This window comes from Echeneis naucrates, chromosome 21 (assembly GCF_900963305.1).
Source record: "Echeneis naucrates chromosome 21, fEcheNa1.1, whole genome shotgun sequence".
Taxonomy (NCBI): domain Eukaryota; kingdom Metazoa; phylum Chordata; class Actinopteri; order Carangiformes; family Echeneidae; genus Echeneis; species Echeneis naucrates.
In genome coordinates, this window is record NC_042531.1 from 2,560,975 (window position 1) to 2,582,361 (window position 21,387).

The window sequence follows — 21,387 nt, forward strand, 5'->3', positions numbered from 1 at the left end:
CCGTCCTGGTAAAGTCATGTGGTGATGAACAGTGATGTAATGTGTGAATGTGATTTACCATGGAGTTCATGGCAAAGTGGTTGTGTTGAGTCTGCAGCTCCACAGCATGCTGGTAACCTCGGCCAATCTCTGTGTGGCTCTGCAGGAACACTTCCTTGTTGTGGCTGATCCAGTCAAACATCTACACAAACACACAACACGCAGCACACATAAATAACACGGCAAGCGCAGTCAACATGTGTGAAAGGAAACTCCATCGACGACATCCTGCACACGTAGTTTGTTGCAGGTTTCACACTAAAGACCTTTAGCTGATCTGCTCAGCATCACTGCCAGCGACTCCTAAAACTGCATTTTATTCTTTGACTGAAACTTTGCGTGACTTTTTTTAATCTGGGGGCTTCACACATGTTATGGAACTTGTCAGCCCTTTTCATGTGGCTGCACTGACAAATCCTATGTGTCTTTAACAAATTTCATGAGTAAAATGTTACCATAACTGAGAGAAACTGTGGCCAAACTACACAAACATAACCCAGACGATAGTAAAAAAAAAAAAAAAAGGAGCATTCCTCCACTGCCTGGAGTTGTTGGCTTCATCTTTAGCAGCTTATCAATGTGAAGCCTAATAGGCCAGGACAACCTTCACGCTTGCCTCTCCTTCTGAATCGATCTTCTTCAGACAGATGGAGGATGGGGGTGTCTCAGCGTGATCACCATGGTTACCACGACAGGCAGTGTTTTCCACAGAACGAACACCTCATCGGGGCCCGACTGTTTCCCCGGCAGCTCCTCGGACCAAAGCGGTTATTTTTGTTATTTTCTCTCTGTTTGCTTTTCAGTAAATATTTACCCGCTCCTGCATCATGTGGATTTCAGTGTGTGACGATGCACTGAGTCAGCTCACGACTGCCTGTATGTGTGTATGTGAGTACACGCTACGCTCCCTTAAAAAAAAAAAAAAAAACAACACTTCGGACAGTACCAAAAATAAAGATCGGCCAGGGTTTCAAGCTCATCACCATGGCGACTGCTGTTTTCTGCATCCGCAGCCTCTGTCACCAGGACCGATTGGTATTCATTAGGGGTTTTTATGGATGTCAACACAAATCAGTTTGCAGTAACCATCATCATGAGGAATGCCGGTGTTTTTGGTTTTTTTCCCCCTTTATTATTTCAACTGATGTCTTCATATCAGGCAGCGTGATCTTTCCATATAAAGGCTTTTGGAAGGAAAGTGGAATAGTTTTGTGTGTTGGTGTAAACAGGCTGGTATGTTAATGATGAATGGAATCCAAACATTCACTCGCACAACCACAGCTAATCACTTAGCTGCTGGAAGTGAAGCAATGCTGCCTGATTTTCCACTGGATTAACTGCTAACTGTGTTCCTCTGTTCGGATAAATACTACAGGCCAAGTTAACGGTGACAGATGTGAAAAAGGAGCAGAGGATAAAAAATACCGTGTGAAGAAGTTTAAATCTTGAAGTAGAGGAATGAAGAAGAAATGCTGGAAACGCGTCTGCCCTGTACTTTCTAACTAAAGCTCGTAAGATGATCAGATTCGTGTTTTTGCTGCAGAACCGTTAGCAGGTATCATATTATCAATCTTTTGTTTTGTTTGACAGCATGATGAGTCTGTAAACAGAAGGGTCGATCCATCAACAACACCAAATATTTAGGCCGCCTTTCAATTATCACAATGTTTGCACAGGATGATTAACTCCACCCTTTCATTGTAAACGTCAAATGTCGAGAGTTTGTGTCTTACAAAGGTAGACAAATTTCCCCTTTGGAACGATAGAGTATATTACTTTTGATTTATCAAATCATTCATCTCTCTTAGCGTCTTTTCCTCCTCGGACTCACCTTCTCTGCGTCCTGTTCGAAGAGGCGGAGCTGAAAACATTGGTCCAACTTCAGCTTCCTGACGTGCCACATTTGATGCAGATGCTGCCTCGTGGAGTGAAGTTTATCCAGCAGACTGGCCACCTGGCAGAAAAACAAGAATCAGGAACTGTTAGCTGATGTTTCCCGTTTAAGGTTCAGGCGGTTACAGAGTTTTGAGGTTTGCTTCCTTTCTTTATAATAAATACACAGTTCATCGTTTTACAAAACAGACATCTAAAGTTTATTTATGTTTACTGATTTGGCAGATGCTTTTTTTATCCAAAGCCATTCACATTGGAGGGACAACGCTGTTCAGAGCCGGTGGAAAGACTAAGTGCTGCATCTAGTTTCAGGCCATAAATATTAATATAAAAGCATTCATCTGTTTGGAATGCGCAGTGTGTGTGCTTCTTGTGCAAGTAAAACTCACCATGTTCTTACACAACCTTCCCCGCAGAGCTGCTCAGTTAATGAGCTAACATGCAGCGAGTGCTTCTCATCAGCTGTTCTGAGAGCTGCAGGTCTTGGCTCGGTAAGGAAAGGCGCTTCAACATTCGACATTCAACTGCATAACTGGGAGAAAATGGCTGTGCTGCTCTGGATGCCTCTGATAATATCCAGCGACAGTCAGATCACCTTTAAAATCACGAGGTTTCTAGTTTGGTCCAGATAATTCATGCAAATGAGTTTGTGCTAATTCTTAAATGCTTGCTATTTAAAGCTCATTTGCTCAGCGGTTGTTTATGTTGTGTGGACTGACTAATTGAGCTCATCTCACCTCACACTGCGTTGTTTTTGGTGTATTTGCGTCAGAAAGTAATAATGAAATCACTGTTTTGTTTTGTTTTTACAAAAGGAGGATTTCGAAAGAGTATTTTTTTTTTGTTTTTGTTTTTGTTTTTTTCCGTTCTACTCCCAGCTGGACCGAGTTCTCCTGGACTGGGTGACTCACCTTTGGAACCAGGCTTTGAAAGTCGGCAGAACCAGAGATGCAGTTCCTCCCTGAAAAGCCGTCACTACATCGGATACACTGCAGCAGCCGCTGGCCTTCCCGGTCCAGCTCCTCCACCGGAGCCTTCAGCACCTACAGAAGATGAAGAAAATGACTACTTGACAACCAGAGGCCTTCTAACTTCAGCCCAGCGAATAGAAACACTTGTTTTTTGTTGATTTGCTTCTGCATTTCATTTTGACCATGCCGTCCTCTCACCTTTTTCTTCAGCTGCGTGTGCTCTTCTATCAGCCGTCGAGATCCCTCCACATCTGCAGGAAACTCCTTCTTCGACAGCAGCTCCTGCAAAGTGAAGGGTTTTTTCATATCACGCTTCTCTTTTCAGCCGTTTAAATCATCCGTCGATCCAGCTCCTACCTGCAGGTCCTCCAGCCTGGACAGCAGGTGAACGGCATTGGACATGAACTCCTCCAGAGAGACTCTCAGCTCCATCCACTCCTCGTGGTTGTAGTCCAAAGAGCCCTCGAAGTCGTCTGTCAGCTGAGAAGGATCCACCAGTTTGGCCAGACCTTCAACTGACACCATGCTGGTCTGGAAGGCACAAAGCAGAAGCTGAAGGGAAAGACGTGTGCTCCAAATATTGACGAAAGAAACAGATGTACTCATAAGAATGTGCACGTGTTTCAGTCTCCTCACACAAAAATAAGAGAACCAGCTCATTTTGTAGGTTAAAGTTTAAAGATATCAGCATTGTTTTTGTTTGTTTGATGCTGATTTCACGCTTTCTGTTTGTAGGCTGAATGCAAATAAATGGTGATTTGCTCGTTCCATTTTTATATTTAAAGTTTTATAGGAGAAGGTTTCACACACTTGTTTGTAGGTTCGGACATCTGTTGTGGGCATTCTTGGCAGTTTTTCTGTGACTTTTATAAAACATTTCATTGTATGAATTTTGGCCGTGCTGTTCAGTCAATCTTTGGTGACTATCTATTTGAATTGCTATTATTTGTTTTTGAAAACAAAACATCATATTTCGGTACATGAGATGTTCATTCACAGGGAGAGCTAAATTATATAATATCTAACCCTAACCCACTATGATGGATGAAACTCTCACAGTCCACTGACCTCAAAGGAAAACTTGGCGCTGCCAAAGTTTGTTTTCTGCTTCTGCCAGAAGTTGTCTGGTTTGATGATGAGTGCCACGCAGATCTCAGCCGGGAAAAACTCCTGCAGCGTCTTCAGCAGAGGCTTTATCAGCTCCCACTTGGACCCACGCATGTCGATGATAACGGTGAAGCCACGTTTACAGACATCCTCGCTGATGGCAAAGACAGAGGAGATGCAGAAGATGAGAGGAGGAGACGTTAGGACGGTGGAAGAAGAAACACACCATTTGCTAATATAGTCAAAAGCAGATGGAGTAGTTTAGTTTTAATTGAAAGATTAAGAAGATTCACTCAGAAATACACAAGAACTGAAGCTTTTTCTGCTCTCTGTTACAGAGGGAATTAAATTAACCCCCCCTTCTGTGTTTGTGAGCAACGTAGCTGCAGGAGTTAGAGAGGGACATATGAATCACCATGCTGCCTAAAAAATAAAGCTCCTTTTAACCACTCACGGTGTCTAACCCTAACCCTTCACCACAAAGGAGCTCACCGACATCCGGGGAATTTCTACTTTCCAGACAAAACTGAAGTCACAAAGTCAGATTCAATGTCAACACACACCTGATTGGAAGTAATTATCTTCACCTCACAATGACAATGCAGCAGCCAGGTCGGTTTTGTGTTTGGAAAAATGGCTCCAAGATTTAGAAGAAACAAAGATCGATACCACTCTCCTATCTAATCCAAATTATGTATTAGCTTTATTTAAAGCTACAAAAAGGACAAAGTTAGTTGAACCTCTCGTCACGCATGGACGTAAACTCTGCACACATTAATTTTTTCTGTTTTTCGTTTGATTTATTGTCTCATTAACTGTATTTGTAAGTTTTTGCAAAACGACATTGGATCGGAATATAAAAACACCACCACCAAACCCTTATAAATCTTATAAATGTGTCATCACTGACTGACTTCCTGAAGCCTCCACTGCCAGCGTTTATCGTCTTTGTGCTGAACTAAACGAAACATTTTCAGACACATGTATGTAAATAACTGAGACACCAGAATCCCTTCAGTATGCTGATTTCGCTTGGCTCCTTCATTTATTTACACATGCGGGCTGTATAGTCTGTATACAACATACAAAAGTGTAGCAAAATCTGGACACTTCTGACAAAGTGTGAAATTTCGAGCAGGACCTGAATCACTGCAGTCATTAAGTTGGAGAGAGTGTGAAGAAAACTAATTAAAGAGTATTGTAATAGGACACAGCTCTGCATGGCGGATTATAAAGGGCCTCCAATCAACTGCTGCTGATTGAGGGGTAAAAAAAAGTATCTCACCTCCAGAAGGACTCACACAAAGTCTCTATCAATATAAATTCAACTCCGGCACTTCCATTATAATCTACCCCGAGGAAACGCACTCCTCACCATGGCAACAGCAGCTCGATTAGCAAGAGGAAGCAGAGCGGGGCTGATGGGAATCCAACGATAAGACCCGGTTTTGGGGCTGGTTTGGTTCAATGGCGCCGTTCTTTAATCAGCCAGGTAAATGTGTGTTAGCATGAACGAGTCACTCGATGCAGTTTGTGTTGCTGGGTTGTTGTTGTTGTTGTTTTTTTTCCTTACTTTAACAGCTTGTTCATGAGCTGATTCCCAGCAGATAATTATCAACTCAATATGTCACTGTGTCCTTGAATGCACCACCAAGATGTTGTTAAAATGCTTCTGAAAATGCTTTTTTTTTTTATTTCAGTCAAACAGAAGATCTGCTTTGATGCCATTTTATCTCTCTGAAGAGAAAATCTGTGTTTAAAAAAAAGAGATTTAACTGGTCCACCTCTGGACCGACACCTCCCTGCTGACGTCCGCAGGAATAAATGGACTTCAAGTTAAGTGTGACAGAGTCGCTGCTGTCTGCTGCAAACACTGCAGCTTTCACGCTGATGCAAATCAAACGCTGCCCTCCATCTGTTTGCTGTGATCGAGAAGAAGGGAGCGTTTGATTCTGCAGGACGGGCAGCGCTGAGGCACTCCATCCTCCTCCTCCTAGTGTCTGTCACAACCGTTATTCTCCTTTAAGCACGACTCTGAAGACTCCATTCTCAAAAACAGCAGTGGACAGTGATTGAATGCTTGGCCAAACTGAACAGACGTGCTGTGTGTGTGTGTGTGTACCTGGGGACAGTCGACAGGTAGGTCACCAGCCTCCTCAGGTCCTCCTGTTTTATTCGGTCGTGGTTACTCCTGGCGGGAAACGTCAGGATCGGTCCTCCTCGTTTATCTCGCCCGCCTGTACTCACACAAAACGTTTAATCGTGACGTATGGTGAGCATTTCTTGCTTAAATAGATTTATTTTCTGTCAGCTCCTTTTTTTGTTTGACCTGACGTATGTGTAATGTACAAATTTCCCCACTGAGGTACTAATAAATGATGATTATCTTACGTGTTGTTTGTATATTTGTCATTAAATTGTAGAGCAAATCCAACTTAAATCCTTCTTTATGAGATCAACCACAGCCAGAGATATATTGGCATGATCGAAATATTACAGGGCCTTATTGTGGAATTCATTGCAATGGTAGAATTATTAAACCCTTCTTCATATTTCTAGTATTAAGTAAGAGAAGTTGATGTAGGTTTAATAGTAGAAGAAGAGCTGAAAGTGGCAGTAATAGTAGTAATTATTGATTTTTCTAGTTATACTGATACACAGGAGTCCCACATTTTATTCTGTATTAAGAGAACAAAATACAGAAGCCAGAATCAATGAACTAACCATGAAGGAACTATCACTACTCACTTTATTATCGCCTAAAAGGCCTTATCAGTGTTAATCTGCACATCTGTCTGGCCTAACAGCTTTAATATCTCTGTATCAGTAACATAAGTCTCATCGACGGGTGAACAAACTCTCTGAAACACAAACCTCCCCTCTCTGCCTGTCCGTGATAAATGATGTGTGTGGAGATGTTTTGGTTAGATTAATGTAAGAAACACAAATCACACTGTTTATGAAACTGCTACTCAGACGTGGAAAATTGGTCTGGTGTGTGTGTGTGTGTTTCTGAGTGTGTGATTTGAGGAGGAAGTGTGCTGCTGTAATCTGAGGAGGAATCTTGATGACTGATTGTTGCTGTGTCTCAGTCTTTTACATGCTCTCTCCCTCTCTGTCTCCTGTTTATTCTCGAAGTCTCTCGCCCAAAGTTACTTTTTCGGCGATACACACAACCTCCTGCAGCTCTTCAGTCTTGTGCTCTCGCCTCATATGCCAAGTAATTTATATTTCCTATACCTATCAGAAATTCTCTTTTTGCTGTCTCCATATAGCTGATTACATTCACATCACTTTATCTATGATGGGAAATTTCGATTTTTTGATGTTTTAAGGAACAATGTGTAACATCTTTTGTCAGTCTGAGATGATGAGATTAGTTAACTCTTGTTTGTTCAGATTCAAAATGAGTGTGACAGCCTGTGGGGGTAAAACACTCATGTCTCTACGCCCTCTGCTTGTTTTGGCCCACGGCGATGTGTGGCGCTGGCCGTTGAGGGGAGAAAAGGTTCGCATAAGTCATGTTCAGGGTGCGAAGGGCCTGTGATGATTTTCCCGGCCTGCTTCCTGACTCGGGAGGGGAGCAGCTCCTCGTCTGCATCAGTGATCTTTTCTGCAGTCCTGAAGGTTTCTGCGGCCGTCACAGTGCATCTGCGCCGCTGTCTACATCTACATTTTTGACTGCGTCCAGCCTCAAGCTGGTTTGAGAACGGTACAGGAAGAGCTGCTGGAGTTTTGACAAACGATCCCCTGGACCATTGTGGGGTAGATGCTAGTTTTGTTAGTTTCATCAACATCAGTCAGCTGCTGAGTCTGTGTTTTGGAATAACACAATGATAAATAGCTTCTAAAAGCATGATCCAATTAGCTCAACAACAAATCGGCAAAATCCAATAACACCAGAGATGCTGATTTGCACAGTTCTGCACTTCTTTGACTCTGGAATTAAAAAAAACAAGCGTTTTGCAGCTCTGCTCTGATGACCTCAGTCATATGGATTCACAACGAGATGTTGAATAAACACAGCTGCTACACGGCCATCACTCAAATGACAAAACCTAAATTAGTGAGTAATAAAATAAAATAAGATTTTACATTTATTCATTCCTCATCCTCAGACCATGTCCTTCCTTTTGGGGGTCTAATGTTGTTTTCATTCCTCTTATGATTCTCTGAATGAACAGATTTATTGTCCAGCTTCCTGTTTGAGTGTAAAAACCCCGCGGAGGATTATAAAAACTGTAATCACAGAGTAAAATAAACGGCATTGGAGCGAAGATCAACAGTATGTTTAGCTAATGAAGGACATCTGTTGAAAGACAATGGAGTATCTTAGACAGTATTTCGGTTGATATGCCTCGAACAGACACATTTCCCATGAGCACTTGCTAACTTGCTAGCTGAGTCCATGAGCAAAGGGAGGGGTCAGAGGTGGCCACTTATGTCGGTGACGGCTGATCATAAAACTTAGAAGCTTTGAGTTGATCATTGGGGGGATTGAGATTTGAGATGATACTGATCCAGTTCTTTACAGGGCTATTTTTTGAGGAATAAAAGAAAACTTGATGAAATTAGGAACATAAACTTCATTTATTTAAGAGTTTTTTGTATAAAACTTTAAACTTAATTTTTTTGATCAGAAGGGAGGACTAACTTTGCTTGCTCTACGTTTCTTGTCCCAGCTTCACCGTCGCCATGTTTTTTAAAAAATATTAGTTTAGAAAACGTCTTCACCCTTTATTTTCTTAGTCTCTTTTCTTTCCCTTTCTGATCACCGGACTGATGCTGACCGGACATTTTCCTACCGAACTTCAGACAACAGAAACAGGATAGCATAGCAACAGTAACCAAGGGGGGCGGGGTTTAGCGAAGGATAGGTCAATCTTTAACCATGAATAATCAATTAAATTGTGAAATAATCACATATATTTTTACATTTAATGAACTGGTATATTAAATTCTGTCCCTTTTTCATCTCAGTGGGGGATTCGTTCGTTTTTTCCTGGTCTATATTCTCTGGTCTGGTCCGGTCTCTGGAGGGGTGCCGTCACCGGTCTAGTCTGGTCTGGTTCGGCCTTCGTCCTGGGGGGGCGCCGTATCTTGTATTATCCCAGTCCATTACTCTGAACCTAAATCCGAAATCGGTGTCTCTCTCGTCTGGTCCTGTTTACCATCTGTCTTTTGCTTGCTGTAGCCCAGTCACTCTTCACCAGTTGACCATCTGCCCACACCAGGAATCGAACCCCGTCCTCTGTATTGCGGGTCGGCAGCGCTAACTACGCCACTGTGCTGCTTAAATTAAAACTAGGAAGCAGAAATATGAGATACTGTGCTAAAACAGCTGGTTAATGTCCACACCGCTCCTCTTTAGGGGATCCGACTCCGGGTCTTCAGTCCTGAGTCTCTCGTTCACTTGTCCCATGGTCGCTGCTCAGTGTGACCAGCCAGCAGGTGGCCTTGTGGGTAATGTGTGACGCAGTCAGCAGGTAGCCATGTTGTGTTGCGTGTTTGTCCCTCTCTCCGGTGAACGGTGTGAGAAGTAACACCAGCTTTAGCCGCTGTAAGCTTTATAGTTAGTGTGATGAATAAAGAGCTGAATAAAGTCGGTCCACAGGTTCAGCCCGGACTACTAGTTACCATGGTTACCAGCATCAACGAGCCAAGCTAAGGGGAAACAAGGTTAGCTTTATAGCTAGCTACACTAGCATAAGCTGAGCTAGCTAAAGTGTGGAGCCGCGACTCTAACTCACTAATTCTGGCCTCCATTTCTGCCGTCAGCCTGAACCTATGACAGGAAGTACGATCATAAAAGGAGGCAGAGAAGGAACTGGACATGGAGCACACAATCAAGGTGAACAGCAGAGACGGCAACAGGAGGTAACACACAACACAGCCAGCAGAGACCGGACCCCCACTTTTCCTTCTTCCCTGCTAACTCGAGAGAATCTACTACATTGTTGTGTTAAAACATAACATTCATTATCAATCATTAAGATACTGGTGGGGTTGTTGTGGGTGGTTTGGATTACTGAGTGGGTTGCAAAACACCCATCCCGCCCATAAATTTATTCCAAATTTATTCCATAAATATGGTACCAACAAGTACCAACACTTCCATACTTGTAGTCTTTTTTCATTGGAGCTGTAGTTTTGCCCGTCTGTCTCAATATTAATGTTGTAAAAGCAGCAGAGTGCTGTCATGGAAGGAGAATGGAAAAGTAAGCCCCCCCACCCAGGAGTTTTATCAGCCAGATGTGATGTCATGGCTTCAGGGGCTCTCCACTGGGGCCCCCAAATCCTGTTGGGACCCCTAATGTTTGGCGATCTAACAACACGGGCCATCACTCACCTGACACGAAGGCAACTTTCTCTTTCAACACAGGAAGAACATCAGACGCCTTGATGCCTTCAGTCCTGAATGATCCTGTGGGAGCGGCAGGGAAACAGTCAGTCAGTGGAGCTTTCAGCTTTTAGCATTAATCCCATTATCAGATCAACATTCCTGGGAGAAGAAACACACACACACACAGATCCAGCTCTGCCTTATTTAATGTACAGTAATCACTGTAAGTACAGATTCATGTGGCGAAGTTCAGCTCGTCCTTTGTGGCCATGTCTTTATCCGCTCAGTCCCCCCGGTTCTGTTCTGCGTCTTTCCCCTTCAGATCATCTGGTCATCCGTCTGTCACATTATGAAATCACTCTCTCTCTCTCGCCTTTATTAAAGCTCGCTCTACCCTCTCACCTCTCTCCAACTCTCTGTCGAAACCAAGCCCAAATGTCCATGTCCTGCTGTGTGTGTGTGTGTGTGTGTGTGTGTGTGTGTATGTGAGATACACTGTCCTGGCTGCAGAAACACACACAGACACACACACTGAAATTCCAAGAACATTCCACAGTGAGAACGCTAAGTCGGCAAAATCTACCCCAGGACACACAGAAGGAGGAGCACAGAGAGGAAAGAGACATCAGCTCTGATTGAACTGGAATCTAACATTCTGGACTCTACTTGTTTTCTATCTTTATTTAAAAAAAAAAAAAGAAAGAAATAAAATAAAGCAGGCTGACTGAGATCAGGTCACTCAGACTCAGAAGTCGTTCCTGACATGGGCCCATGTTTCTGCGGGCGACACGTTAGTTTGGTTTATGAATGTCGTTCAAGGTTAATAATTTGATCGATCGGTTTAATGTCGGCTCACGTAACAGCGTGAGTGGTCTGTACTTGTTTTATTGATTTCAGCCGCCTGCTGCTCTGGTTTAACCTGCTGTGGGCAGATTAGATTCGAGCCGCACTGTTTCTGAAGGTTTTTAGCTCCACCACTGTAAATGATGTCACTTTATGCGCACGCTGAATCATTGCTGTGTGATTTTATATTTGAGTTCCAGACGTCACCTCAGCCCAGCAACGCTTTCCAGTTCCTGCTGAGAGACCTCAAGACATTACCACGCCGGCTTCTATATATAGTCCGCTTCATCCAGCAAGTTCTGGGTCGACCACAAGTTCTCCTCCTGGTTGGATATTCTCGTTAAAGCCTCCGGAGGAAGACGCCCAGGGGGCATCGTTATCTGAGGCAGAATCACTTCAGCTGGCTCCTTTAGACGTGAAGGAGCTTCCTCTACCCAATCTGAAAGGCCGAGCCTGGCCACCCAACGGCGGAAAACCTACTTTGGCAGCTTGTATCCATGATCTCATTCACTCACAGCCATAGATGAGGGCTGGAATGGAGACCGACCAATAAATCAAAGGCCTGTGTTTCCGGTTGTCCAAACCAGGACAGGGATAATCAAGCCTAACCACTGTGGACGTAGGGGTGGTAAATATGAAATAGAAAAATAACCACTCTAACTCAAATAGCAATTGGACCATCTACCAAAATAATCACTTGTTGTTGTTTTTGTGCACATCATGCAGTCATCAGAAGCAAAGCTGCAACGTTCGACCAGATTTTTGCTGAGCTGGATTCACACAAAAATAACGAATGTAGATATAAATGAAAGCCAGATGTCTGGAATAATGCATTTAACAAAAAAATAAAAAACCTAAAAATACGGCAAACCCCTGATTTATAGGGCTACTGCAGCGAAGCCACTGGAAATGTGACTTTCATTTCTCTTTGCTGGATGTTACGATGTTGAGCGACTACAGTTCCCATCTGCGCTGCTTCCACTCCGTTATTTAAGATACAATAAAACGTCACGTATTGTTTCATGCACACAGAGTCAGTCACATCACAATATGTCAACTTTTAAAAAGGCCACTTTGAACAAATACTGCTCTGTTCTGTGTAATTATTTCTGGATTTATCTGTTTTAAATCTGGAGGCACGACAGGTGGTACCCCCTTGACCTTTCTTCCACTTTTCTTAGTTTCCCACAACAAAAAATAACAAACAGCTGAAAGAAATGAGAAAATCTCACAACAATGCACTTATGTATGAGTTGGATCGCCTCAAACATTTTGTACTGACATGACATGACGCACATCTTTGAGCGGCGAGGAAAGAAAGCAGATGAACAAACAATATTCAGTTCAGTCAGAGTTTATGACCTCAGTCTCATGTTTCTAGTGTTCAATATAACCTGGTGTTCATTTTTTAGGTGATGGTCCCATTTAGAGGAAAACAGACCATAAATGAGGGTATGGGTTTGGGGGTGTGGTTATGTGTGACTGACAGGATGTAACGCCCTATCAGGATCGAATACAGAGCAGGGGAGATCCAAACTGTGTGATTTCAAAAAAACCAAGATGGCCGACGGTCAAATGACAAATTGGAGGCTTCAAAACAAACCAGCCAATCAGATCACAGCTGGTGAGATGATAACAGGCTGTCAAAAAAAACCAAAAACAAATCACCATGTCTGACTGTTCACACTGATTCTTAATGTTTGATGGATCTGAAGAAAAAATCAGCTTACTGTCTGGAGCTGAAGCCAGTCTGTGTTTGTCTTTATATTAAAATTTCAAAAATCGATTTGCATAGAAAAACAGTTTGTGCTCCAGCAAAATAAAGGACCGAACAAAAGGAGCAGGGTCTGCAGTGTGTGTGTGTTTGTGAGTCACATTTGTCCGTTAGTGTTCGGAGGAAACAGTTGTCATTTCAACACACAGGAAGCTGTCAAACACACACACACAATCCTGAGTTTTCTGACGGGCAGTAATTTTCATTTCTGATGAGAAAACGACGGTGAGTCAGAGTTAGAGCGGTTCGATTCCTGCGTGGAAAGCTACAGACAGAGCCCGACGATGAAGGCCGAGGTGGAGCTCCGTCGACGTCATGGAGGCCCTGGGTCTCGTCTTTTCCTGCACCAGAGTTCCAGTTCACAGATCTGCATCCTGTTCACTTCGCTACGCTCACTTTATTCACCCCGCCCACCGTCTGTTTATTCTCATTTCAAATCCTTTCCATGTTGACTTCAGATACAATCTGTTTATGAACATTTAGCCAAAACCACCACCTCCTTCCTGACCTTCACCAAAGCACTTTTGTTGCCTGAGCCACGGTCAGGACTCAGGATGTGAACCGGTGTCCCCACCCGTCCTGACTCCCAGAGACTCAGGTACGGTTCACAAACACACCATTTCATTCAAATTAAAGGAATATGAACTTCAGCCGGTGCCACACATCTGTGACATGAATGAACACACAAGAGAATAATGAATCCACAAGTGTTGCACCTCATGTTTTAACTGTTGTTTTTATATTTACATTCTATTATACTGTAACAAATAAAACGTCTCTTTCTGTCTCTGTGACTTGCTGTTTCTCTCCAGGAAAAAAAAAAGAGAGCACTAAAGGAGGATTATGCAAATGTTTTAAACCGTTGATAAGTCAAACACACCTGCATACAAATACAGAAACACACATTTGTTTTGCCTCAAGATTCATATCCTGAGCAGTTCATCGTCGTGACTGCGTGACACACAACACAAAGAGAGAGAAGGAGAAAGATGGAGGCTGACTGTCTGAGTCAATTTTTTGAAAAAGATTTACATATCCAGCCAAGTACAGAGCGGCATCAGCAGTCAAACTACTTCAGGAGACGCTGACACGTCCAGTCGAATCAGAGTCCTCAAATCCTGAAAACTCGAAGCCGATGGGATCCCTGCTGAGCGTCCACGCTGACCTCAACTGTCTCTCAGCGGGCGGTGCTGACTCTCCACTTGTCATGCTCTGATTGACCTTTGTGTTATATAACGCCGTTCCCCGCTTCAGGCCAAGTCTGCAGACAGACAGTCGGGAGGCACCTCAATCAGATGCCATCGGTCGCCGACGGGTCGTTTTTAAATGCTGCTGTTTGGTAAATTGTCAGTCACACAGCCGCCACCATCAGGAGTCCCATGATGCTCCGCTCTGTTCATTCTGCTGCTATAAAATAATGCTGACGGACACAGCTGCTGCCGATATTAACTCATCGCCCCTTTGAATGCGCTTCGTAATAAATGTATCTGCAGCAGGACTTTATTTTGTAACGGCTCCCAGAGGTGCTGTCAGCAACAGATGAGTCAATAAAGTTCATTTAGATGTTTATCTGCCAGAGAAGGACGACCAAGTTAGATTTAAAAACGAAACATTATTTCAAAATTACATTTTAATTGCATTGTATTTCAAAAAACACAAAAAAACTTTTGAAGTGCTGCACAGAAATAAAATAAGAATGATCGATAAAGCACATTAGAAAGAGAACTCATTCAATTCCTTTACTTTTATAAAATTATTTTAAAAAAGTTTTACAAAGGCAAAAGCTGAATCCAGGAGCAGTAAAAGAGCTTCAGAGGCGTGAAAGTGAGCTTAAAGAGTGTGAAAAGTCGGACAGGATGATGTTTCTGCCTTCAGCAGGAATTCACATCAGACAAATCCCTTTTTTCTCGGTCAGATCTGCATCACAGACGGGATGTCGATTTGTTTCATCTGTTGTTCTTGTGACAGCGAGGCGGCAGCAGGTAAATAAAATAAGCACGTCTCCTCTGAGGGCTCCCCGGGGGGGGGGGGGGGGGGGGGGGGGGAGAACGGACGAAAAGAAAGAACATGTTGACTGTCCTTTCATCTGTCGGCTGCCTTTAGCTCTCAACCACAACACACACAACACACACTTCATTAGCATCAGCCTAAAGGAGCGCGTGGTCCAGAAGTAGAGTTTTAACTAAATAAATATGTTTTGTTCTGTTCTTTCTCCTTGTTCCTTCTGTATCTCTCTCGCTCTGTCACACACACACATTCTTTTGATCCAACATAAGTTTTCTTCATCAGATGTTCACCACATAAACACACACGCAGCGTGTGCTTTGTACAGTAGCGACGGGGGTGATTACAGCAGCATATGGCTATAAAATACACAAGACAAATAACTTGGGGCCATTGAATCGACTTGACATACAAAAAAAAAAAACCCCACACTTCTATCTGTGTGTGTTTTAGTGAACTCTCCTTCATCCATACAAGAGAAAGATTTAATTCCACCAGCAATTATTGGACTAAACGAGTCTGGCAGCTGAAACATTACATTCAGCACCAAAAGCCCAGAGTAGCAGCGGAGCCAGTGGCACCACCAGCAGCAGGAACTAAACATGAGACATAAATCAGCTTCTGGCTGACTGTACGGGTTTCTAACGACGTAAGATCTTTACCGAAAAGATCCATCAGATGGAATACGGGCTTGAGGTGGGACAGATCCGATATAACCGGTTTTAACTGAAATGAGTTTGAAAAACACAAAACCACCAATCAGAGCATCTCATGCAACGGCTCCAACACTTTCCAGAAGATGACGGCAGCATTTCCTCCATTCACACAGAAAGGACGACTTGATTGGTGGAGGTAAAAAGGGATAATCTGCTTTGACTAGCCGCTTTACTGACATTTAAAAACCTGCTTGTACCTTCGAGTTTGGAAGAAAAAAGCTGCAATACTGTCATCCAAGCTATCACCACACTGAACGTCCCAGCTGGCTAATTTGTTATGAAATATAATTTGCTTTGAAATGTCAGAGACACATTTAAAGAAACGCAATTGCAAAGACGGAGTTTTCATGCAGGGCAAAGGGGCGAAATGGAAAAAGACTGGACGACCATCGGGGAGAGATTTCTCTGGTCTCTCTGCTCTCCGATTAAAGGAGCGTTGCTAAGCAAAGAGAGCAAAGACAGCCAACAGTGTGTCAGCTTGTTAGCATGAAAAACCCTCAGTGAATAAAGTTCTAATAGCCGTGAATGACCGACTGCCCTCAAACACCTTTTCTCTCTCTCTGTCTGGACTCATTTACATGCTAGCAAGGATAAAAGTAATGAATTCAATTGAAATGAGCTTCAGTCAACAGACGGACAAACTGCGGAGTCGGAGCAGGTCACAGTCTGGAGGCTGCTGTATCTGAGCCTCACATGGAGCCTGATCTGATGTAAATATATTAATATTTCAGAGAAACGCTGTGATGAAAACAACTTAAGGGTTGAATTAGCAAGATCCCATTAAGACAACAGCGTTAAAATAGCAAGTAATTTGTGGTTGAAACCCCAAACAATCATGCAACAGTGGCGTTGTTGGTATTAATGGACAGCCGGGGGGGTGGGGGAGGTTGGATGACGTGCATTATGGGTCATGGGCTGGACAAAACTTTCACGGTGTGCAGTTGAAACGCAGGACGCTACGGACGTCCAACAAACAGTCAGAGGCAATTTAGAAGAAAGCTGGTGAGACAAACGTGGACTCGAGCTGCCTGTATTCTCTATCAGAGCAGTCCCTTGCCCCCCCCGCCCCCGCTTCATCGCACCTTTCCAGCGGCGGATTAGCAACAGCTGCGTCCGACCTTTGCTTTACCCAGCCGTGCAAAGAACAGTTCCAACGTCTTGACACAACTAGTCTTGTCAGTTTTCATTTTAACAATCAAGATAAATCACTACGAAGGACTGTCTGAAAATAAGAACTCATGACAGCTGCTAACAACTTCGTATGAACTTAGAACCAAACAAAAAAAAGCTCAAACAAAGCTGTTAATTTTACGTCCATGTCTTCTTTATCCACTGATATGTGATGGAATTTATATCTATGCACACATTTATGACGCCGAGTTATTTACTTGAAACACTGACCCTGAAAAAGAAATGTAATAAATGCTCCGTCATGTTCAAACGCAGTTGTTTGAGTTTGGCAGCAGACGAACTACAGCAGAGCAATTTTAAACCAACTTTTCCCAAGTTCTTACTGACAGAGAGAAGTTTGTTCGGCTCGTGTTTAATCTGTTCGAGGATCAAACGGGTTTGCGTGCTTGTGCCAACTGAATAAGACCAAATCAGAGATATAATGTAAAAACATAACCTGATTTGGATAATGGCGAATTAGGCTCAAAGCCTTGAGATTCATTTAAGCCCTTTTACATCGTGTGATAATGCCAACCTGCCAAACAAAACCCCCGGCCAAGCGAAGGTGGTGGGGAGTCATGGTTTTTTTCCATCAGCACCATTTCAAACTGTGATCCGTTGTGTTGTGCTGCTGGCGATATTCTGTACTCTGTTTCACTCCTTCTGGAGATTGTTATACTACACGTGTATTCTAAATTAAAGCCGACAGTCCCGAGTCGTGCCTGCAGATCACGTCAGCGGCCAAATGGGGTCGACAGCTAATCAGGCCTGTTGTATCGATACAGTCCGGTTAGGCCCGGCGTGTTATGAGGGGCTGCACACGGCTCATGGTTGTCAAGTTTTATCTGAATGATGGCCGAAGACGTAAAATGGTACAAACTGCATCTTTGAACCGAGAGATACGAGTTCAAGTAACTGCTAGAAAGATTTGGAGAACAACGTCGGTAAGTTAATGTAAAGAGAAGCGGAGCGGCATCACAGCGAAAACACACAGACACACACTGTCTCCGTCATATATCACTGATTTAGTGCCTTCCGGGGTTTCAAAGGGGTAAAGCTTCACAAAAAAACCCCACTGTGACCAAACCACACACACACACACACACACACACACACACACAGACACACACTCACACTCACACTCACACAAACACAAAAGTCTTCAGAAGTCTTTCAGCCTGTTCATGTTTTTTTCATTTGCCAGATCGACGTCGCTCTATGTTTTGTTCTTGTGTGTGCGAATCTGTTTGTGTGTGCGTGTCGTCCCACTGGTTTGATGCTTGTGTCCAACCGGTTGCTATGGTTACCTCTGAACTCCCTGACGCCTTGCAGAAGCAATTATGGATGTCCAAGGAGGTTCCCTGCACTCAGCAGCCGGGTGGTGACTTCAGACGTTCGCGTTTACACAGCACTGCATTATTAACTCTTTGTTGTGAGGAGATTGATCACACACATTCACTGGCAAGTGTGTGTCCGAGCTGGCCTGGACTCCATCAGTCCGTCAATCACACAGTGGCCACGCCCCTTCATTCATCCGCTGCTTTGTGGCCTACTTTCCTCTGAAGCATTTAAAGAGTGATCGTGATTTGAGGACAGAGATTGAGAACATAAACTCAAATCAGCTGAGGAAGTGGGGATATTTTCCCATAGACACAAAAACACAAACACACACAAAAACCCAACAACAACTTATATGCAAACGAAGCGAAAACAGCAATGAGGCGCTATCACTGTTGTGGCTTCTGCATTGTGCCGACCCATCTGGGCCACCGTAGAAGACCAAAGATCGCCTCGTTAATGAGCAACGATCATGTGCGAGGTCAGTGCTGTGATTGGCTGTCGGGGTTCACCTGACATTCAGATCATGAATGTGTTGGCTGCAAGGTCACACCGGCAGGAAGTGATCTCACTGCTGTCAGGTTTGTGTGTGTCTACACTGTCTATTCTTATGATGAACTGCAGGGTGTAAGGTCACACCTCACTCCCCCCCCCCCCCCCAGACCCTCCCCACCCGTTCCACACACACACATGTTCAACATTTCCAGACATGTATATGTTAAAGGTCGACATGCAGCTCCTGCTGGAACCATTAACACGTGGTGACCGGCAGCAGCAGCACAAGAAGGCCTGCTAGCATCATCTAAATGTACCCACGATGCAGCAGGAGCCTGATAAGTTGTCAGGACGCTTCCAGCTTTGAGTTCTGTTCACGTAACGAGGAGGGGGGCCGCAAGTTTTTCCATCAGCTGAGGAGGGTCACATTGAGGATAATCAAACGTCCGGCATGGTTACTAAAAAGCCCGAATAAATCACAACAAATATGACGCAAGGAGACAGACTCATTTCCCAGATCAGCACAACTGCAGCCAAAACTCAAAAGGTCACAGGAGCCTGATTCGGTCTCTGCAGCTCTGAATAACGATCAGTTTAACAGCTTCGTGTGTGTGTGTGTGTGTTAGAGGCCATAGCATATGTTGCATTCATACACACACACACACACCCAGGCCATGTGTGTGTGTCTAAATGTCATTAGGAGGCGAGAGGTGAGCCCGTCTGCACCCTAGCAACAGCTGCTGTGATAACCGGCTGCTGGAGCTCATGTGTTACCACGGAGACAGAGGCTGAGGAGGGAAGGGGAGTGTGTGTGGGGGGGTCTGTCATATTTTAATGCTCCTCAGCCGAAACGTTGGAGGAATTCAAAGTGACACTATTCTTGGATGAATGGGCGTGGACGCTTAACTCCGGGCCTGCTTCAGCTGAGCAGGTTTGTCATCCATTCGCTGATCGATGACGCCGCCACGGGACACGGACGCCTCATCAAAGAGACACTTGTCATCCGACCTCGTCAGCATGTGTTAACGGCGAGGATTGGGTTGCCTCAGCTGTTTGTCTCTATTACCACATTTGTGTTGTGTTGTCACACATTACAGGCACAGGTACAGAGCTCATGGACAGTTTACAGCCAATGATGCACGCAGCGTTAAAGATTGATGGGATTTTAAAGCGTTTTGGTTTCTGATCTCTGACAACTTAATCAAATATTCAGTCCCCTCTAAACGTCTCAGTTAGTTTTATTTAAATCACAAAACCTATTCATATTACCACAATATACAATACAATACCTGCCCATCCATCCACAGACACAGTCTTCAAAAACTTCAACACATCCATCAGCAATTTAAATATAGATTTGAGAGATTTGCCACATAGACACCTCACGCCAACGTGGCCTCTCACGTGGATCTCTCCAGGAAAAAGAAAATGTACATAAATGCATCATTTTGCGTTTGGAAAGCTAATGCATCGGCCAGACCAAATGTGGAGGTGGTTGAAACCTGAGACGCACCTCATCTCTGACAAACCCTACATGAAGAAGAAGAAGAAGAAGAAGAAAGCCAAAAGGAAAAATATGTAGATTCATATTGCAACAGCGTTACTCTTCACCTTCAGCACGCCAAGTCTGCCAGCTCCACTGCGGTATGTAAACATATTTAATCCGATCCCAATGTGGACAGGGTGAAGATCGTTGGTCTGCTCATTAATATCAGTGATCGGATATCTTTGAAGAGAAAATCTCATTAGCCAAGTAGGATTTTAATCCAAAGAGTATTTCCTGAGGATTAACATCGGGCGCAGACTGGCCTTCACCTCCATATACAGATGTTTTAACCCAGCGGATGGAGACGGCACTTCGTCAACGACTAGGTCAAGGCGATGGATGACTGTTGCTAGGCAACCTTGCAAAGCCCCACAAGAACTGCTCTTCTCCTGACCAAAACATAATTGGATGTTCATCAGTTTGCTTCCCGCTTTTTCCATTTACGCCTCAAGCCATCACAGAGGAGAGAGAGCTGAGGAGAACCTGGAGGTGAAGTCGTCCGGTAAACAAGCACAGTTGTGTTTACATCGCGCTTACCACAACTGATCGCTGTGTGTCCCCGAGGCCAAACAGACCAGCTGAATGCGTTTCCCTTCTGATGATTACCAACCCGCGGTGTTCATACTGTTCCTAACGCCGCCTGTTGTCGGCCAGTTGCGGTGGACTGATGTCAACCAGTCGGCAGCTGCAGACAAAACAAGGAACCCTTCGCAAAAATGTGGCCTCACGGTGCCACGAGAGGCAGCAGAGACGCCACAGTTTTCCCAAATGTTTCCAACCCGTGGCTCACTATGAAACCTCAAAGCACCGTGACAATGTGGAGGCCAAAAAACGACGTCTTCAGAGCACTTTTTATTCTCGTGAAAGCACAGGAAGGTCAGCTTCCCAAAGTTACGAGCGTGAAGTCAAACCGTACATTATCCATAACACCTATCTGTGACGAGTCAGTCAATCCCAGCGGATCAAATAAAACAAATATTTAACCTCACAAGAATTTATTTGGATTGTGGGAGATGGTCAGAGAGGCACACAGGAAGGATTTGAGGATTTGAGGCGGAGGGTCGCGCCATATTCTGCTGAGTGTTTGTCACAATCGTCTCATTTTATTTTTTTGTTTTAAAAAAAAAAGATTGGACCGTATACAGAAT

General features: G+C 43.9%; 1 protein-coding gene across 1 annotated transcript in view; it reads right to left on the reverse strand.

Annotated features, from left to right (window-relative positions):
• kalrna (kalirin RhoGEF kinase a) overlaps nt 1-21,387 on the reverse strand; it is a 101,782-nt gene that overhangs the window by 63,887 nt on the left and 16,508 nt on the right. The window contains exons 2-9 of the mRNA XM_029492871.1: nt 10,360-10,434; nt 6,133-6,247; nt 3,972-4,164; nt 3,261-3,434; nt 3,102-3,185; nt 2,844-2,975; nt 1,871-1,993; nt 59-181 (exon numbers count right to left, since the gene is read on the reverse strand). Coding sequence (XP_029348731.1) covers nt 59-181; nt 1,871-1,993; nt 2,844-2,975; nt 3,102-3,185; nt 3,261-3,434; nt 3,972-4,164; nt 6,133-6,247; nt 10,360-10,434 — 1,019 coding nt within the window. The remainder of the gene's footprint in view (nt 1-58; nt 182-1,870; nt 1,994-2,843; nt 2,976-3,101; nt 3,186-3,260; nt 3,435-3,971; nt 4,165-6,132; nt 6,248-10,359; nt 10,435-21,387) is intronic.